General features: G+C 36.7%; 2 protein-coding genes across 2 annotated transcripts in view; both read left to right on the top strand.

Annotated features, from left to right (window-relative positions):
• The window catches only part of LOC149814034 (putative apyrase 6), a 42,316-nt gene extending 31,437 nt beyond the window's left edge, over positions 1-10,879 (top strand). The window contains exons 5-8 of the mRNA XM_089989169.1: positions 228-404; positions 9,734-9,831; positions 9,945-10,141; positions 10,551-10,879. Coding sequence (XP_089845295.1) covers positions 228-404; positions 9,734-9,831; positions 9,945-10,141; positions 10,551-10,818 — 740 coding nt within the window. The 3' untranslated portion in view covers positions 10,819-10,879. The remainder of the gene's footprint in view (positions 1-227; positions 405-9,733; positions 9,832-9,944; positions 10,142-10,550) is intronic.
• Positions 10,880-18,387: 7,508 nt separating this feature from the next.
• On the top strand, positions 18,388-20,116 carry LOC149814033 (transcription factor MYB60-like). The gene is made up of 3 exons (XM_089989233.1): positions 18,388-18,990; positions 19,180-19,309; positions 19,489-20,116. The coding sequence occupies exons 1-3, from the start codon at positions 18,858-18,860 to the stop codon at positions 20,114-20,116; spliced, it is 891 nt and encodes a 296-aa protein (XP_089845359.1). The 5' UTR covers positions 18,388-18,857.
• Positions 20,117-21,007: the final 891 nt, after the last annotated feature.

The raw sequence follows: 21,007 nt of genomic DNA, 5'->3' as shown, positions 1-21,007 counted from the left end.
GTCATTGTGTTATGCTAATTGTCATCACTGGAGGTATTTTTTCTAAAAGACAGGCATCATTTTAATTATTGCATGGATTTTTTTGCTTTTTTTTATCACAACTGAAAGATATGGTTTGTATCTTGAGAGAAATGCAAAAGTGCTCTTTGTGGTTTACATTAATTGTAGAAGAGGCTGCAAGACATGAGTTTTTCTAGAAATTATAATCTACATTTCCATTGTTGCAGCACCAAATTCTGTTGAAGAATTTCTGATGGATCCATGTATTCCAAGAGGATACTCTCGTCATTCAGATGAATTTCCAAGAGCATCTGTCTCTGGCAAGAAACTATTGGAGGTCTACTCAACAGGGAACTTTTCTGCTTGTGTGTCTGAAGTGTTGATGCTATTAGGAAAGGTAACAGGTAATGTCCCTCATAGTCCTTTGCAACATAATGTCATCTTCTCAGATGCGTTGCATGCATTATTGATTATGTTGGCAACTCAGATGTGTCCTTCTGCATGCACAAGCACACACACACACAGTGTTTCTTGGTGTTCTTGATGTTACATGAGATAAGAACTGTACTGCATTATGCTGCAAAAAAATATGAAAATATTTAACTTAATCTTTTACAGAAAATAAAAAGTATATATTGGAAAAGCTAAATGATCATGTCATAAGAAAGTGAAAATTGCTTTAACTAAACAAATGTGTTTTCACATGAAAAAAGGAGCTAAAATAATGAAAACGTTGCCTAATTAAGGTTCAATGAGTTATAGTAAGACAAAATATTCTTTCCAAATTTTCAATCTTCACCTTCCAAGAAGGACAGAAATTCATGGAAGAGTTGGGTGCAGTTCCATGGATAAATTGAATAACTCTTGTTGATGGTACATGGAATCTGAAATGGTTCTTATTTATAGCTTGATTTTGGAAATCTCTAAAATTGACAAAGAAAAACCTAAGTACCAAAATTTGAAAAAGAAAAATGAACCATTCTACAATTATTTTGTTTCTTGCCTCAGACAGGCAAAATGGTGATATGCTTTTGCCAAATATTATGATAATTTGGTATATTCAATTTGGTGTGATTTGGTAAGATGTGGTATTGGAATTCAAATCACAATGGCACTTGCAGACACCCACATGTGCAACTCCCATCGCCCCTTGTATTTTCATCCTGGTTTCCCTCCCATTTGAGTTTTAGTGGAGTATTCTCTCTTTTTAATAGTATTAGGGTTAATAAAGACACCCCATTATATAGGCTGACCTTGTTATGATACAACTTTACATGATGGACCATAATGCCCTTATGCAAGACACTATTCAACAAAAGATGAAAAGCCTTGTAAACAATAAAAATGACACAAATACCCCTCTGCTACATATACATGTGACATATAAACTAATGTACGCATTACATGCTTGCACAATCATCACAAGTTGGAGATAGTGAGTAAAATTGAAATGTAGGTAGACTTTTTATGGGTTAAAATTGAGTTGCAGATAGACATTTTATGAAAATGTCGATAATCTTCTGTTTGGATCTTACATGAGGCAAGGAGAGGGCTCCATCCAAATATTTCATTGTTTGCAGTGACAGTTTATCTTAATGTGTTTATTGCACTCATGAAATTTTGGATTCTTGGTGATATCACTGATATGTATAGCACTTTGATTGTCACAATGAAGTGGAGTACTTTCCAACTTAAACCCATGTCTTCAAGAGCCACTGAAGCCAAATAAGTCTTATTTTACTCTGTGCTGCGGCCATATACTTAACTTGTAGACAATGCAATCCTTTGATGCTTGTTGCTCCTTCATAAAATCAAAGATTCACCAAGAAAGATGCAAATGTCAGCAGCTGGATGCCAATATCTAGTTGATCCTCCATAAATTATGAAGAAGCTGATGATGATGGTGATGAGAAAAACAAGATATAATGCATAGTGCTCTTAACACAAGATCCTTAACATGGTTGCTGTATGAACTGATCTTGGTGCAGTTGCACTGATAAATTGGTTCGCTATGTGTACATCATTGGTGATGTCAGGTCTAGAAATGCTCAAATAGATTAAGCTATCCACCAATTGTCAATATAAGACCACCACTAAGTGGCTTCCCATTACTTGTCGAAGCTTGACAGTAGTCTCTATGGATGGATCAACATACATTGTATCGTTAGCTATGAGTTGAAGCTTGAAACTAGTCTCTATGGATGTATCAACATACTTTGTACAATTACCAAAGTGAGCTTGAACCGCCAAATCAATAGCACACTTATGCTGAAATAATAAGTGCCCTCTCCAGGACATAGTTTAAAAACTCGCCAGGTCAACCCAGTGACTCGGTTGACTCGGCCTGGATCGCCCAGTCACTAGGTCAAAAAACACACTATTGTAAGGAAACTGCTTTGAATATATTAGGTTCAATAATGAACCAATACACATGCACATGAAGTGCGAATATACCTACTAAAGGGGAAAACACAAGCACATAATGTGCTAACACATAAACCCACAAAGGGGCAAAAATGCCTATAAGGCATAAGTTGATATTATTGAAAAGAGGAAGGGTGTAACACCCATTACATGGAGCAAAGGCTCCTCCAAAGGAGTAAATAATTTACAAGGGGGAGACCCCTATTTATAACAAGAGAGGAGCCACATAGGGGGCTCCCAAAGGAGTCGTTGGGAGCCCCCAACGGTCACATTTGTGACCGTTGGGGGCTCCCCAACGACTCTTTGGGGAGCCTCCCTAGGTGGCGCAAACCACAAGAATGAATAAAATAAAAAAATAAAAATAAAAATAAAGTTACAAACATATTCCAAATGAAATATGCGTAAAAAGGTGAAAATACTAAACTACTCTTATGCCTAATAATAGAGAAATATATATTTTATATATATAATTAGGAAGATACATATGCATATATGTATATGTATCATCATTTATATATATAAAATATATATAAGATTACAAAGATTGAATGATACATTTTAACACCCCCCCCTCAAACTTTGCGTGGGGGAACGAAAAGATTGAAGAATGCAAGAGGAAGAATCTCAAGGCTTCAAGAGCCTTCAGTTCGAATGCCATTGAAATTTGCAAATGTCTTCCTCCAAAGTCTTTAACGATGAGCACTTTTCATGATCTATCCAAGGTACTTCTTTTCCTCTCATTTTTAAGATCCTGTGGAACAAATCAAGAAGAAGTCCAAGTAAAAGATATCTTTGCACTTTAATCAAGTGAAATATTCCAAATAAGATGAAATAACAAAAAAAAATCATATCATATAATTCATCCAAAAGTAATGGTGCAAAAAGATATTCTATGCATAATTCATCACAAGATTTGATGGAACAAGATAATTACTTATGTATGCAAAATTATTTTAGAAAACCAATTTTTCATAATCATATACCATGTTGAAGAGGGAGCGAAAACAAATTACAAGAATGCATAATGCATTCATAAAGTCCAACATTGGACAAAGACAACCTCATAACGAGGAATAACATAATGGTCCCCAAGGGACACCACAAGAAGCCTACGAAGATGCACAACTTGCACATAATTTATTGAATGAGGGTCAAAAGGCCATAATGAGCATATGCATAAAATATCATGAAATGAATAAACACCCTAAAAGAGTCATTAATGATCATGCTCCAATCATACTTTAGTCAAGTAATATGAACCGATAAGATAGAAAGACAAGTGTTTTTTATTTTTAGCAAGTCCTTTGAAAGCGATTTCAAAAGGGAAATGCTCAAAAGAGTGTATAAAACACAAGAGTTCAAAAAGGTTTTAAGTCCACTTAAGAGGCAAAATAATGAGAGTTATTTGAGTAGAAAACCTTACACATTTAGGAACATCTCACTCAAATGATTACAAAAACTCATTTTGCATATCAAATATAAAAGGTGACCAAAAAATCAATTTGATTTTAAAATATGCATATTAATGTTATGATTCACTTGTATCTTAAAAAGACAAAATATAAATGAAATTTCACAAATTTCAACAATAATTCATCCATTACAAACAACTACCTCATTAGTCCTCCAAAACCCACAAATCAAGTGTGTATGCTACTAGATCAAGAACATAAATATAATGCCATTAAAGGCCAATGATACACACAACGGTGTGTAAAAGAACCTCTTGTCTACATGTAATAATACTTGAAATGAGTGCATCAACGGTAAGACCAAGAAAATACATGCCAACATGGACAAAAAACATCTCTTGTCTACGTAAAAATACACTAAAGACCAAGTATGTTCAACTACTAGAACAAGAGTATCAAGCCAACTATGGCCTGAAACACAATACATCTCTTGTCTACATAAAATGACACTTGAAATGAGTGAAAGAAGCCAACCATGGGCATACATTTCAGCGACTAGAACAAGGACACAAATGCCAACATGGACTAAAATCACATACCATGGTGTGAATCAACGTGCCTTGTCTACATATAATAACACTCAAGACAAGTGTGTTCTGCTACTAGACCAAGAGAGCAAAGCCAACAAAGGGCTACCAACACACAATGGTGTAATAATATGTCTTGTCTTCATATGATGACACTTAGATAAGAGGTATAAGAGGAGAAGACTTTTGAGGTAATACAACTTGTAATGACAAACATATATATAAAACCTTGGACAATATTTTGAAAATAAATATGTGCACATACGTACAACAAGAACACTTGGAATACTTGTGCACAAAAGCATGTAAAAGTATCTTTAACAAGATACTATAATCGATGGAACAATATAAATGTAAGAACATACACATACCAAGAACACTTGGAACACTTGTGCACAAAAGCACAAAACACGAAATCACAAATGTGCAAATTCACTCATAAGATTCATAAGCAATAAAAGGTTGGGCAATAAACCCCAACACCCTTGAATTAAATATACCTTAAAACATTTAAGGTTCCAAGACACCATATATCCATCACATTTATATATAAATAAGAGCATCCATAAGATCAATGGCCAAAAGAAAACGAGTGACACACTCATAATTAGAGATCATATAACAAATCATTCTAGAGTCCCAAGGTGCCTATAACTCACCTCAACAACCATCTTTAATATGGTAATTGGACAATCTAAAATGACATAACACAAGGTGCCCTTAACTCACGTCAACAATTATCTCTAATATAATAATAAGGCCATACAAAAAGGATTGATGCATCATATAACTTGTGATGGATAAAAATAAATGTCATAAAAAGACAATGAACACTTAGGGAAATCATTTTCCAAATATGTGATTTTACAAAGAGAGCCGATTCAAAGGTCCAACATAATCAATCACAACAATATGACTTATAATAATTTTGCATAAATACGAAATTATGTTCAATCATGATCATTATCAAAAGACTCAATAAACACAACATGAAATATTTAAGCAATGTCATGTTGTGACGACGGATTTGGAATAATCGAAGAATCAAATCAAGCCTCTATAAATTGCAATTATATGCATACCAAAATGGCAATAATCTTAAATGAGCAAATTTAGGACATGTAACAAGAAATTACGGAAGCACTTATAATGATAAAAGGAACAATCTCACAAGTCCACTAAGGGACAAAACAAGCCCTAAGAAAGGCAATATATATCATCTCTTTATTGAAAAGAGAGTACCATGTGAAAATGTTTATGAATAGACAATACACATACAAGCATGAATACTTTATAAAAGAAGTGTACGAAGACACTCACAACACTTGAACAAAATACGCAAAAAGCATAATAATAGCAAACATGCAATAATGCATGTATAAAAAGGAGCAAATGCATGAGACTCTCAAGCTTTCACAAAGATGGTAATATTAAAAAAATCTCATAAAAAATCAATATTAAAAAGAAGCTTATAACAATCATGAAATCTTCTCAAAGAGTATATACTCATAAGAAGATTCACAAGGATAAAAAAGCTTCTCAAGGAGAGATCTAACAAACAAAATTCTCAAATGAGGATACATACGAAAGGAAGAGGGAAAACTTTATTAAAGTGGAAAAAATCCCCAAAGAGAATACTAGGATTGCGTTATGGCATAAATCTATAAACAAAAATTCATAATATTATATGACTTAATAGATTATAACCAATGGCATGAATATGTTTTAAATAAACACAACATGAAATATTTAAAACATATGTAATAAGTATGCAATATTAATGAAGACCATAAATCTTATAATAAAACATATTCTCGAAATTGAATTGAAGAATGAAAAGAGGATAACCATATTTTATGAGATCATTTTTCAAACTTAATTCAACCGATATTATAAAAATGCCTTCTTAATCAAACATTGCTCGTATGAAAAAGAACTCATTAGGTAGGAAAATAAAACATCATTTTTCAAAGACACATGTTATTATGAAAAAAACTCATATAGGACATTTTAGAGGGTAAACACATACCTTTAATATGAAATAATTATGATGAGAGTATGTGAGCAATGCTACATCTCTCACAAACATTTTACTTCTAACATAACTTTCTTAAAAAAACTTATTTTTTTAAGAAAAGACATACGAAAAATAATATAAAAAGTTCAATGGAATTGTTAAGAATCCAAACTCATAATGACATGGAGAAACACATATGAAAAAACATATAATTCTTCATAATGCATAATACTTAAAGAAATATAATGCATATCAAATAAGTAAAAGAGAGAAACGAGAACTTCACCATTCTTCTTTAAAATTTCTTGAATAACACGCTTCCCAATGCAACAAAGAGCAACTCGATCTCAACCTTGCTTTGATACCATGTAAGGAAACGGCTTTGAATATATTAGGTTCAATAATGAACCAATACACATGCACATGAAGTGCGAATATACCCACTAAAGGGGAAAACACAAGCACATAATGTGCTAACACATAAACCCACAAAGGGGCAAAAATGCCTATAAGGCATAAGTTGATATTATTGAAAAGAGGAAGGGTGTAACACCCATTACATGGAGCAAAGGCTCCTCCAAAGGAGTAAATAATTTACAAGGGGGAGACCCCTATTTATAACAAGAGAGGAGCCACATAGGGGGCTCCCAAAGGAGTCGTTGGGAGCCCCCAACGGTCACATTTGTGACCGTTGGGGGCTCCCCAACGACTCTTTGGGGAGCCTCCCTAGGTGGCGCAAACCACAAGAATGAATAAAATAAAAAAAGGAAAATAAAAATAAAGTTACAAACATATTCCAAATGAAATATGCGTAAAAAGGTGAAAAGACTAAACTACCCTTATGCCTAATAATAGAGAAATATATATTTTATATATATAATTAGGAAGATACATGTGCATATATACCATATATGTATATGTATCATCCTTTATATATATAAGATTACAAAGATTGAATGATACATTTTAACAACTATCATGTCTTCATAAATTTTCACATGAATTAGCTTTTTCAATAGACCCAAAGACAACAGAAGTTCCAGATTTCTTCTTTAAACTTTGACTGTACTTCACATGTTCGAGTTCCTTGCAATAGGTACATCTCACTCCACTAAAGTCAGTTTGTGAAGTGTCAAGCTGCACAAGTTTAAAACCTGTAAAATGCCTAGTAACCACTTGATCAATATCCTTCATAGATCAAGTGCCAAAGATTTACTCTTAGTTTCCTACTCTCCTCAACTGTGTGCTCTGCTCATGCTTGCCTGAGTACAGAATGTAGCTTTATAAAGCATCACACTGATCACATTATGAAACTTTGGATGCAGAGCCATAAAGAACTCAATAACATGTGATTCACCTTTCCTTTATTCTTTGCCTCCATACATGTCTTGCATTCTTTGCACTTAAGCACTTTCATGTGACTTTATTAATGCAAGAGCATCTCATAACTGTTGCATCTTCATGTAGAAGTTTTAGCTGGTCTTATTATCTTGCCTAAGAGCTCTGAGATCTTAAATTAATTCATATTTTCTTGCCCAATTTGCTTGTTGATATATTTGTGCAAAAAAACGCCAAGCATCCGTCACTTAAACTTTTTTAGGATTGATTGCAAGACCCTTATTCCACTGAACCAAGTAGCAATGACTTGAACTTCAATTCTTCATCCTCTACCCTTTAATTTGGTTATCAAAATCCACTTCAATCATGCATTTCATGAATTCAGCCTGAAAAATATAGTTCGTCACATCAAGTTTAACCGGATAAACTTCACATTCTTCATCCTCTTCTTTAATCTGGTTATCATAATCCATTTCTCTATTTTTTAGAGCCATCAAAGTAGCTACAAGACCTTGATCTTCAATCATTCTTTCCATGAATTCAGCCCTAGAAGTATAGTTTCTCATCAAGTTTAACTGGATCGACTGAATAGAATCTCCCTGGTCTGTATTCTCACTTCAAAATATTAAAACACTAAAGCCTCCAATGTCTACCTTCACTGTAGTTTCTAACAAATCCCCGAAACATGTGCAGAACACTAATATCACCCAAATACCAGCAGAACCACTTCAGTCAAACTCTGAGCCCTGAAATTAGGCTGCTGCTAGGTTATATCCCTCACAAAACTTGTCCAAACTTAAAGAATGCTCTTCAAACAGCCCAACAACCAAATAGTTATGTTTCTTTAGCAAAAAAGTCTAAAGGAACCAAGTCATGCATTAAATCTCACAAATTGAAACAATAGTCTTCAAATTTCAAATTTGGTCAAAAGACCCAAATTGAAGCAATTTTTTTGGAAAGTTCACATCTAACTCGTTATTACTCGAAAAATCCTGCTATTTGCCTTTAAATTAATCTCAAATAGCATATTAGTGGATGTAAATCACCTTGTATTGAAAAATGATCCCTACAGTCATTTGGGTGATGGATGATGTCAGCTTTGGCTTACCGCCTGAACCCAAAAGTGCTAGTTGATGCTGTAAATCTCCCTTTTCAAATGCAAGAAAGGGAGTTTGAATGGAGCACTCTCGTCATTAGTATTAGGGCTAATATAATATAATACACCCCATTATATGAGTTGACCCTTGTTATGCTGCAACTTTATGTGATGGGCCAAAATGCCCTCATGCAAGCCATTCAAGGGCTGATAAAAGACAAACACCCTTGTGAATAATTAAGATGACAAAAATACCCTTATGCTATGGTCTATTTACACAAACTAATATACATACTACATGCTTTCACAAGGGGACCTATGCATATACTTGGTAATTTAAATTATTATGTAGTGAAGTATTAAATCATGTATTAGTGTTAAGTTTTTGACAAAAAAAAAAGGAAATTTCTATTGTTCAATTATTAACTGCCACGACATTGCTCATGATAATTAACTAATAGTCATGCCATTGGCAAACAAATAGGAAAAACAACTACCAACAAAATCACGACTAAAGATCACTGAAGAAATTGGATGGAAGTCACAAAAAGGGCATGTCTATGTCCAACACATGTTTGACCACATCTTTAGTGTCATTGCTTTTCTGGTGCCTGAGTTAGACTCCGGTCATATGGCGAAATGAATGCATGGAGCAAAGCATCCACATGTATAGGTTGTATGGGACTTGCACAAATTCTTAGACGATTTATCATTGTTTGTTTGAGAGGTGCACTTCCTTGAAATTCTTGTCTTATGCTATAAAAATACCTGAATTTTGTACACACTCAGGAAAATTAGTATGTTGCTTACTGGGTAGAGGTTCTGAAATTGTTAACCATGTTTCCTATATGTTGCTCAGATAAATGCATGAAGCCACCTTGCAGAACAAGTTCCATCTCCATTCCTGAGTTTCAAGGCAAATATTTTTCCGCACAGGACTTCTTCTTCACTTCGAAGGTTCTTTCTCGCTTTTTTGATTTTATAGATGGGTTTTCCTTCTGATTTCTCATTCAATAGATTTTAGCACTTGAATTCTTATTCTTTGTGACTTTTTTTGTCTATTTTGATAGTTTTTTGGGCTTGTTCCAAGAGCATCACTGTCAGAGTTGAAGGCTGCTGGACAGCTGTACTGTGAAGAAGATTGGAGTAAACTGAAGAATGAACATTCTGGCATCGATGAAGAGGATCTGTTAAAGTTTTGCTTCTCATCAGCATATGTTGTCGCATTGTTGCACAATGGCCTTGGAATTCCCATGGATGCCAAGAGGTCTGTGTTTGTTCCTTTTGAATCAGTTGTTCGAGACTCTTGGCCTAATTAGGGGGCGTTCGACTGTGTGTCCTGCGGAACACTGGTGCAGTCAAACAGGCCGCATGGGCTTGCTATTCCGCATCTGCTGCGGGATGCTGTTTTTTGTTCCCTTTCAAAGGACACCTGGTCACTATGAAAAAAACGGGTGTTGAGACTGTCCTAAACAAGAACATGTCTATCCTTGTCTGTGCTGGACAAGGACAGTGTATTCTGTCCAAGCTTGGATAAGCAGTCAAACGCCCCCCTTAAGGAGCGACGAGCACTTTTGTGATTTCCATTTTTCATGTTGCATCCCGTTTGTCTCCTATTGTATCATTCTCCCCTTTTGAATGGAAGATATTTAATCGCTAATGATGTTTTAATACAGGATTGGGTTTGCAAATCAGGCAGGAAGTGTACCTCTTGACTGGACACTGGGCGCGTTCATCCACCAAACAGCCATAGAAGCTGAACCTGGACCTGGAACCCCGATTTGGACCATGGGCAATGACTCTCTTACCTTCTTCACATTGTTTGTAATATTCTTTTTGGCGGTTATTTTTGCATTTTGCGTATCAAAATGTCTGAAACCACAAGTGAAGACTATATACGACTTAGAGAAAGGACGGTACATAATTACAAGAATCCCCAGGTGATCTTTTTTCCCTGCGGCTTTTTTGTTATCACATCTAAGCTTTATAAGTTTCATTCAGCGCCTGGTCACGTCTAGAAGATGTAGCTTCTTCAATGTGGAAAAGTTTAGCCTAGGAGTTTTGATGGACGCATTTCAATGCCTGAGGATTCCGGTTTGCTGTTCTTGGTTGTCGATGTAGGTTTTATTATACGTCTTTTACCCCAAGGGATTTTCCCTTGCTTCACATCTGTTCTCTGGCTTTAATAACTACCGCTTGAAAGGGAAAAAAACAGTTTTCCACTAAATGTGAGATTGTAGTTTCTACCGGGGACCATCTTTTCACTAGAACTTTAGTCATGGTGGACACTTTCTGAGGCTTTAGATGGTTTCCTTCTCATGGAAGGGATGGTTTTTTTTTTTTCTAAAAACTCCTGCCAGCTCAGCCTTCATGTGAAGGGAGGTATGAAGAGATTTACAAATGATGAAAATGGTGTTGGGAAAAACTGGGTCTCCCTTATGCTAGCATGGGAAGTTTCCACTATGATGGTTGAAATTTTGTTTTATGCGCAAAGGGAGGGAAAGAGATGCTAAGCTCGACAATTTCCTATGAAAACTACATAAAACACAATACCCTGATGTCATCAAAGGTGTCTTGGTGAAGGATGGTCTCAAGAGCCAGCAGCATGAGTGCCGCCTGCAAAACGTAGTCTAGGGAATCTTGACCTCAGACGTCAGGCTTGACAGTAACACGAGTAGAGCTATATTAGTTTTTTTTCGTTTTCGAATGGGTCCCACCGAAATGGCATCAGAACCTCCATCTTCAGAAGTGGTAAAAGAGGGAAGCAGATCAGGTCATGCTGAAAAATGAGCGTTTTTGCTCATGCTGACATCGTGGCCATCCAATTTGCATTTTAAAAAGCTCAAAAGTCAACAAAACCACGTGGCATTCATCCAAAATGCAAACAGACGGTCACGATGTCCGCATGAGCAAAAACGCTCATTTTCAGCATGACCTGATCTGCTTCCGTAAAAGAGTCGTCGCACGTTATCTTCTGATTCTGCTCGATTGAGATTTTAAACAGGCGGGGCCCAAAAAGAGTTAATTGTGGGCCCCAGGGACATTTAAGATGACAGACAGGCAGACGTGGTCTGCACCACCGTCCGTTCTGCCCAACATCAAATGTCCATGGGGTCCACACTCCCCCCCCCCCCCCCCCCCCCCAGCTTTGGTCGGGCACGGACCTCCCGTTCTTGTGGGCTTGCTCGGGAAAATGATGGTTCGCTTCCTACGGGACGGAATAACCCAAGCGGATCTGGACCAAGGCATTTCAACATTAAGGACATGTTTCGGGGGCCTTGAATCGGAATACTCTCCTGGTGTTTGGCAGCAGTGGAGTGGCGTTGCTGAAACAATGCATTAGGACTGGTCTCAACACCACATTTTAACACTTTTCGCGATTGGATGTTTTTGGCAACTCGATCTCTCAATACCAAACATTGGCAAATCGACACTGAAACCGTGTTTCCATCCCATTGCAAGGCTCCCAAACATAGCCTAAAATGGTTCGGGTTCAGTACTTGATCTAATGGCATTTCTCATTATTTGAGAGAGGTAGGATCGATGTGTAGGGCCCATGCCATGATTTGCATGTCTACGGATCTATCCTAGAGGTCCACGGAATTCAAACATGGCGGTCTAATCCAGTTTGGTTTCACATTGGATTCGGGTGCTTATTTGGACCTTGGTCATCGAGGCAATAAAAAATATGATTAGCTAGCTAATTGAACATGGGTTATGTTCTCCAACTAATCCATGCCATTTTCACACCTAGGCGACTGTTGCTTGCTAGGAGGTGAATTGGAATTTTTTTCTTAAGCATGCAGGTTGTTGTAAAGATGAAATTCATAGCCCTCAGGTGAGATGGTAGATCCGGTACAATCACATTGCACATTTTATTGTGCCGCTGCACTTGATCTGCCCTCCATTATCTGTTGGGCCCCACAGCTGACAGTCTGCACCCTAGAGATGGAGGGCAGTCAGTTGCAACGGCACACTCAAAGTGTGCCTTCCTCAGGTGAGGGGAGACTGGGCAAAAAAGGGTCCTATCCTCTGACATATGTTGTTTTTTTCTTTTAAGAGATGGTATGTCGTAGGATAGGGCCGATCCAATTGATGTATTTGGATGTCTGTCCACTTCCAGACGATAATGTGGAATAATCCTAATAGGTGTTTGGTCGGCTTGGATTGAATGTAGGATGGATCCCATCAGATGTCAGATGTGATCCGTTCTTGAGAGTGGGAGGCGAGGTAAACGCAGATGCAAAATGACATCAACGTTACCCTTACAAGACTTGTCACTTTGGGATGACTGCAGTTTTGATGTTAATTTGTTGCGAGAACAAACAGCAATGAATCAGATGAGACCTACAGCATTTCCACTCTATCAAAGTAAGGTTCCAAGAAAACGACTTTTTGATCCTTGATTCGACCCAATTTCCTTTGTAATTCAACTTATCATCGAGTAGATGAGCTTCCATGTGTGCGTAAAACTGGAGCACTAGCTCTGTCATTATCCAGCTACTTGTCAGTCTTGCATGCATGCATGTGTGCGTGTGTGTGACCACTGGGAAATAAATATGTATACAGCTATCATATTGCTTTTCGAGGTGGCTATCAAGAGCCAACTAGATGAGAAATAATTCAATAAACATGTTGTCGTCATTTTTCACTTCATTAAATTTCGAGGAGCTCTCATTCAACGTTCCAATAAAAGCTTACTCTGGTTCTCCAGTCGTACGTAAATGATATTCCCTATCTTTCCCTGGTTATCTCATATAAACACGAGCAATATATTACACCTTTAGGAGAATTGCCTCTCTCTCTCTCTCTCTATATATATATATATATATATATATATATATATATATAGAGAGAGAGAGAGAGAGAGAGAGAGAGAGAGAGAGAGAGAGAGAGAGAGAGAGAGAGATGGGGATGGTCCACCCCTATCTTACCCTTCAAAATTTGTATGTTAATTATGCTTTTTGGCAAATCTGGCCATATGAATGTGATATTCATGGTTGAAAACATATGAATAAACTCTTTGATCAAACTTTTTTTATTTGTAGATAGGATTTTATAAGGACCGAAAAATCAAAGTTCCGAAAATTTTGAAATTTTCTATGTAATAAAATCTTACCTACACATAAAAAAAAAATTGATCCAAGAGTCTAATAATATGTTTTCAATCATGAAGATCACAACTATACAATCAGATTTGCCAAAAGAACATATCTAATATACAGATTTTGAAGGAGAGGACAAGGAGTAGACCATCCCCTTCTCACACACACACACACACACACACACACACACACACATATATATATATATATATATATATATATAGAGAGAGAGAGAGAGAGAGAGAGAGAGAGAGAGAGAGAGAGAGAGAGAGAGAGAGAGAGAGAGAGAGAGAGAGAGAGTTTGGTACCCTCGTGGGTAAGGAACCCTCTAGCTGAAACTCATAATAGGATGTTGTTTTGAACCCCTTTGAATGTGTTTAGCATGGTCAAAATAGCAGGAACTGACCCTTGGATCATATTTTTTCTACATAAAAATATGATTTTATGAGGGTTGAATATTTGTTATGTTTTAGGCCATTGACGTTTTGTCCTCGGCAAACTCTTACAAGTTCAAATAACATCATCCAAGCACTATTTTTTACTATCCCAAACATGTAAATCACATTTAGAGGGTCAAATATGTAAAAAACATTACAAAAGTAATGAGCAAAGCGGTTGCTTTTATTGAAAATACCATTACTGACCGCTAACTAGAAAATATAACAAGCATAGCCAATGTGCTGTTTACTTTGACACTTTTGCCCTTTTACTGCCTGAAATTGTAGGTGCCTGATTTTTCTAGGCAATAACTTACATGTTTGATTTTTTCAAGCGACAACTTAGATGTTGCCTGATTTTGCTAGGTGACACTTACATGGTGCCTAATTTTTTCAGGAGACAACTTAAACAAGTACTTTCACCAAGATGTTTAATTTATTAGGCTATAAAAGTGTAAAACTATCAAGAAAAAAAAATTAACTCGTGTTTGACATATTTTGAGTAATGAATTGGCCATGTTTGACATATTTCTCTAAACTCGGCCAAAACAGGAAATGGTGCCAAACGTAAGTGCCACCTTTTAATAAAAATACAAATAATATAAATATATATAGTGGTAGTTTCCTACCACTTTTTGAGCTTACCATCAGCCTACCACCAGTGAATAAGTGTTTTAGGGGTTGTTTTTCACAAATCAGACCCTTCAGATGTATTCGACATGATCTATTTGCCAGCAAATGACACTCGAATCATGTTTTTCGATAAAAAGATGTCTTTTTAGGCATTGAATATTTTTGAAAATTATAGACCATTGATTTAAACCTTATAAAAACATATATGTGTGTCTGAATTGGACGATCCAAGTATCAATTTATATAAAATCAAGCATGTAGATCACATATGTACGGTGAAATTTTAGAAAAAATAAACAATATATATAGGGTGATTAATTGTGGACAGTTGATTTTTTTATCTCTTAAATAAACTTGCTTATATATTGGAATCGGATGATTCCAAAACTAATCCTTACTAATGTGATTGTGTAGAACACATTTGCACAGTCAAAATTAAAAAAAGGAAAACAAAAGAAAATTGGTGAAAATTTAAGAACCAGTGTCAACTGAGATTTTCAGAGTTTTTTTTGTTTTTTTCTTAAATCTGGCCAAATGGATGTGATCTACATGCTTCGTTTTAAAGGGACTGGCTCTTGAATAATCTGATTGCAATGCATAAGCATGATTTTTTAAGGTTTAAAAAATCAATGGCTCAAAAGTTTTGTAATTATTCAAGTATCAAAAAATAAGTTTTTTTGTCAAGAAAACATGATCCAACAGTCTATTCCTAGCAAATGGACCATGCTAAACACATCTTCTAGGTTGGATTTGCAAAGAAAGTATTGAAAATGCCTAGCTCTCTCTTTCTCTATATATATGTGTATGTGTGTGTTAACTGAAAATATGTGAACTAGAGTATGGACAAAGATTTTTATAAATTTTTTTTTATTTTTTTAAAAATTTTACCATCTGATCTACTTGCTTGGTTTTATAGGAAAGAGCTCTTATAAATCATCCAATTATGATATGTAAGTAGGATCTTTTTAAGGCTTAAAAATCAGTGGCTCAAAATTTTTATAAATATCCTAGTGTCCAAAAACCACATTTCTATCAACAATACATGATCTATCAGTCCCCGCAAATGGATTGTGCCGAACACAACTGCAAGGTTGGATTTGCAAAAAAAAGGTCAGAAATGCCTAATTCACACTTTAGTTTATATATTATATTGGAAATATGTAAACTAAAGTGTGAATTAATTAGGCATTTCTGACAATTGGAAATATATATAAATATGCACGCTACATAAGTTTCCATACTCTACTAGGCCCATCTCTCTCTCTCTCTCTCCATATTGACTAGAGCTCTTCCCTCTTGTGTGTTCAGGCTTCACTTTGGGCCAGACAAGCCAAGAAATCATCATCAGCCACCGATTCAGATTTATCTTGAGATTGCCATTTTTTCCGCATATTCTGATTGACAACTTTGCTTTGTTGTGCTTTTTAGAGATTCGTAAAGCATGCCATATAGTCCGGTTGCAAAACTTATTCTCATAAAAAATCCATATATTAATGGAAAATAGTTTCAGTCCCTTTTGCAATTGTAGCATAATAGGTGACTCTAAATTAGTATAACTGATATTCTCATTAGAATCTATGGTCCTAGCTAGGAAAATGCCACGAATCTTTCACACTATTATTTATTCGTATAAAAAAGTTTTTTTTTTTTGATATTTTACTTGGAGAAACTGGCCCAGGGGCAGAGACCTAGTTGTGCTGGCTCAGCCTGCCGTATTTGCGGTTGCTGTCTTAACAGCCTAAAAGGGCTTACCCCTGGATCTCATGTAAATGGTAGTCCATGATAGGTCACCTAACTAAATTTTACAACCCAAATAAATCACAAGCCATTAATTAATCTTGTCCCCTGATAGCATTTAGTTGGTTTAGGTGATCACCATTCTTATGGCTAGGTTTTGAGGCCACCAAGCCACAAATCAGCTTGTCCGAGTCACAATGAGTCAATTACACGAAAATAATAGCTGGCTACAATTAATCGGCGAAAGATTGCCACACACCGAGTTTATTGGCATAAAACTATTGGTCCTCCTTGCCCACCAGTGAGTACACTCAGCTTCAGTCTCCCTGGGCAAAAGATGCAAACCTGTGGGTTTGAGCTCTTCGAGTCCTGTCAACTTGGTCAATTCACTGTTCATTCCTTCCAAATGAAAGGAGCCTTGTGGCCAGTTGTAAAAATTATTTTTAGATATTTTGGCACTTAAATTTACTTTCTTGAACAGCAGAGAGTGACTCACTACCGGGTTGGCCAAAATTATATTTGAGTTTGTTGGAGTTGGATTTCGACTTGCTCCTAAGGAGGTTTCCAATTAGAAATTCCTAGACTTATTAGTTCTACTACTGGCTTAATTAAGGACTCTTTGTTTACTGAGCAAAAGCCCCAGCCTACTGTGTCCATGGATAAGAAGAAGTGAAGCTTTGCTATTGGGCTGCCTGGAAAGGACAAAGTTTTGAATACACTAACTAAGCTTGCCTAGTTTTTATTATCTATGCCGAGTCTAGGAAAGACCTGGACTAGTAAAAGTAAGGTTTGATGATAAAATATGGCCTGTGAATTTAACAGTCACTTGGTCACAGGGTCTCATGTTTCACAGTTTGCCCTGCCAGTGAAGTGAAAAACCTGATGATCATTGACGTGATTCAGGATATCTAACGAGCACATTGGCTACAGTTCACTGTCTTTCAGACAAACATATACAGGTAGTACATACCTTGAAACTGACTCGTACTGAATTGTCCTAGTTTTATTCAATTCAACTGAAGTTGAATTTTCAAACCGACTTAAAACCCATGTCGGGAACTGGCCTTGTTCTTGAGTTGCTCCAATTTATCAATTAACTTAAAGTCGTTTGGTCAATGACCAACTTGGACAATCCCACAAGGACGCCTCCATCTAGTAGGGTTGGCTTGTAAATGTCACCAACTTGAAGGGACGTCACAAGTTCTAAACCCATGGGTACGCGTTCCTTGGGCGGAAGCTGAACGTATTTTCTAGACTTTGGGGTTTCTACACAATAACCTCGCAAATGTGATGGGTTTTTTCGGTTATCAAAAACAGAAAAAGACCAACTTGGGCAACTGATCTGAGTCGAATCTCCATCTCTTCTCCTATCTTTTTTTGTTTTCTTAAAGAAAATATTTCTCCTTTCTTTCATCTTTTCATTTTTACAGGAATAGCATATTTGACTTGAAGAAGATGCCTTGAAAAAAGCATGAACGGTATCATATAGTTTGAACGGTCCTACCAATTTTGTAAATAGAGTTTACAACCAAACCCAAGCCAACCTACCCAGGTGGTGCAATTATGACAAACAAGGAGCCACATAGCATATCTAGTTTTTTTTTTGTGTGTGTGTGTGTGTGGAAAGCAAATATTTAGTAGTAGACAGAAGAACATGATATACTCTTTGGAGAGCCATTAATTAGCCAAACAGTAGTCGTATGGTATGAAGAGTTATTCACCGAAAATGATGGTAGAAAATTATTTTTGATCTCGATCTGTGATGAAGTATATAATTGGTTATGTTGATTGAATATGGGGGCATCCTTTTTGGCTGGAAGATGGAGTGATTCATGTGATGACACTGGAGACAAATTTTGAGCCTCACAGCCGACTTTGTATTTATAATTTGCTTTTTTATGAGAAAAGCTAGAGAGAAGCAAAGCGGGTCAGCGTGGTAGATTTCCGGTGAATAAAAGGTTCTCTTTGCCGAGTCTGCTGTTTATAAAGAGAGAATAACCTTCATCAATATGCTCTGGTGTCAATAGAAGTCCTCTGAGAGAGAGAGAGAGAGAGAGAGAGAGAGAGAGAGATGGGAAGACCACCGTGCTGCGATAAGGTTGGGATCAAGAAAGGACCATGGACGCCCGAAGAAGATATCATACTGGTTTCTTATATACAAGAACATGGTCCTGGGAATTGGAGATCAGTGCCCACCCATACTGGTACTCTCTCTCTCTCTCTCTCTCTCTAATTCCATTTTAAACTTGTTCTTTTAGATTCAAGGTCTGGTAACGCACTAGTTTTTTCCTTTTTCTTGGTTTGTGATTCTTAGTCTAAAAGATCCCACTAGAAGTCTCAAGACAAGTTGTCTCCCATCATTCATCTCTTTCCATGTCTGTTTGTTCCTATAGGTTTGATGAGGTGCAGTAAAAGTTGCAGACTTAGATGGACTAATTACCTGAGACCGGGAATAAAACGTGGAAATTTTACTCCACATGAAGAAGGAATGATCATCCACCTTCAAGCCATGTTGGGCAACAGGTATTTTCTCTCTCTTGAAATTACACATTTGCTTGAAAGAATTCCTCAATCTTAGCCTTAAAGTATGTTTTATTAAAATTCTCTGACAACAAGAGTACAAGCCCATATTAACCAAATACACTCTAACTAAATCACTTTCATTACTCACCCTTTTTAATTGTATTTGTTCTAATATTCAGATGGGCTGCTATTGCTTCATACCTTCCTCAAAGGACAGATAATGACATAAAAAATTACTGGAACACCCATTTGAAGAAGAAGATTAAGAAATTCCAAACAGCCTTGGATACCCATATGGCTTCTGGGTTGAGTAACTCTCAGCTAGTTCCAAGTAGCAACCATGGGAGATCAGACAGTGACCAATTTAGTCCAATATCCAGGCTAAGTCAGAGCTCAACCTATGCATCAAGCACAGAGAACATATCAAGGCTTCTTGAAGGTTGGATAAGGTCTTCCCCCAAGTCGTCTCACAAAACCCCGGTTCAACCGAACTCAAGCGATGCCAATTGCAACGGTATCATCACCACCACCACCGCAGCCATTGCATGCAATCAACCGAAAGCTGAGCATGTCAATGGAGAGATCATGTCACAGGAAGAGCTGGAGTCCCTGCTTGCATTTGAGAACGTCAGCAGCCTTACATACGACAAGTCTTCATCTGATTGCTCCATGAATGAAAGCAAGCAAATAATTGAGGGTCACCATCCTCTCTCCCTGCTAGAGAAGTGGCTATTAGATGAGGCAGCAGGACAAGAAGAAGAGATGATGAAGATGCCTGAAGTTTGCCACAGAGATTCATTGTTCTAATGTAATTATTATTTAGTAATTAATTACAATAATAGATATTCTGGTTTTAATCTTTGATCAGAAAGCTTTCTGCACATAAGAGCTCTAATGGGTAAAATTATCCATTAGAGAAATCAACACACTAATAAATATTAATATTACATTATACCAAGAATAAATCAGATCCAAAAATATCTGAAAAAAATATTTTCGTCCTTACTGAAACTGTGTTGAGCGGACATGCATGGTTAATCTTTTCTTCTCTAATATCTGAAGTGACTTGTTTTATTTTGGGTCAGAGGATCTCAGTGGGCAAGTTTATACTGCATAGAAACATGCCACTTACACACAATTTTGGCGTCTATTGTTCTACCATGCTTTATTTAGATAATCCAAGGAAAAAACCTCTCCATCACCGATCTCACATTAGCCGGCCTCTGGTTGGTAAAACCCTTACCCAACTTCTTCCTTGCGGCAAATGACGCCACCTATGCTTTCAAACTTATGACATCCCCGTCAACTTGGTGACATTCAGAAGTCACCCCTACCAGATGAACAGAGCCTTGTAGGCTACCTTGGGCATCTTTTTGTTTTATGATAATCGGGAAAAACCACCTCTCACTCGCGAGCTCAATATCGGTGTAAAAATCACAGGTCTCTCTTGCTTACCAAAGAGTTCATCACAAGGGACACACAACCATAGATTTTGACATTTGTACTGATCATGATATCCCTTCAGCTTGGTGACTTTCACAAGGCGCCCCTACCAGTAATTGAGACCCTTGTGAGCTACCATGGATTTAGTTCACCTGGCATTGAATCAGTGAATTTCTTTCACCACAAACCAACCGAGATTAAGACGTCCCTTGTGACTCAGCCAAGGTCATCTTGATAAGGTCTTGGTCCGTCTTC

Source organism: Nuphar pumila, chromosome 15 (assembly GCF_984573655.1).
Source record: "Nuphar pumila chromosome 15, dmNupPumi1.hap1.1, whole genome shotgun sequence".
Classification (NCBI taxonomy): domain Eukaryota; kingdom Viridiplantae; phylum Streptophyta; class Magnoliopsida; order Nymphaeales; family Nymphaeaceae; genus Nuphar; species Nuphar pumila.
The sequence above is the reverse complement of the archived record's forward strand: the minus strand, read 5'-3'. Positions and strand labels throughout refer to the sequence as shown.

What these genes read in the sequence shown, in the direction of transcription:
- LOC149814033 (XM_089989233.1), top strand. Translation starts at nt 18,858, where the DNA reads ATGGGAAGACCACCGTGCTGCGATAAGGTTGGGATCAAGAAAGGACCA. An exon ending in ATCAGTGCCCACCCATACTG is followed by an intron (nt 18,991 to 19,179) that starts GTACTCTCTCTC and finishes TTGTTCCTATAG; the next exon opens with GTTTGATGAGGTGCAGTAAA. An exon ending in CAAGCCATGTTGGGCAACAG is followed by an intron (nt 19,310 to 19,488) that starts GTATTTTCTCTC and finishes TCTAATATTCAG; the next exon opens with ATGGGCTGCTATTGCTTCAT.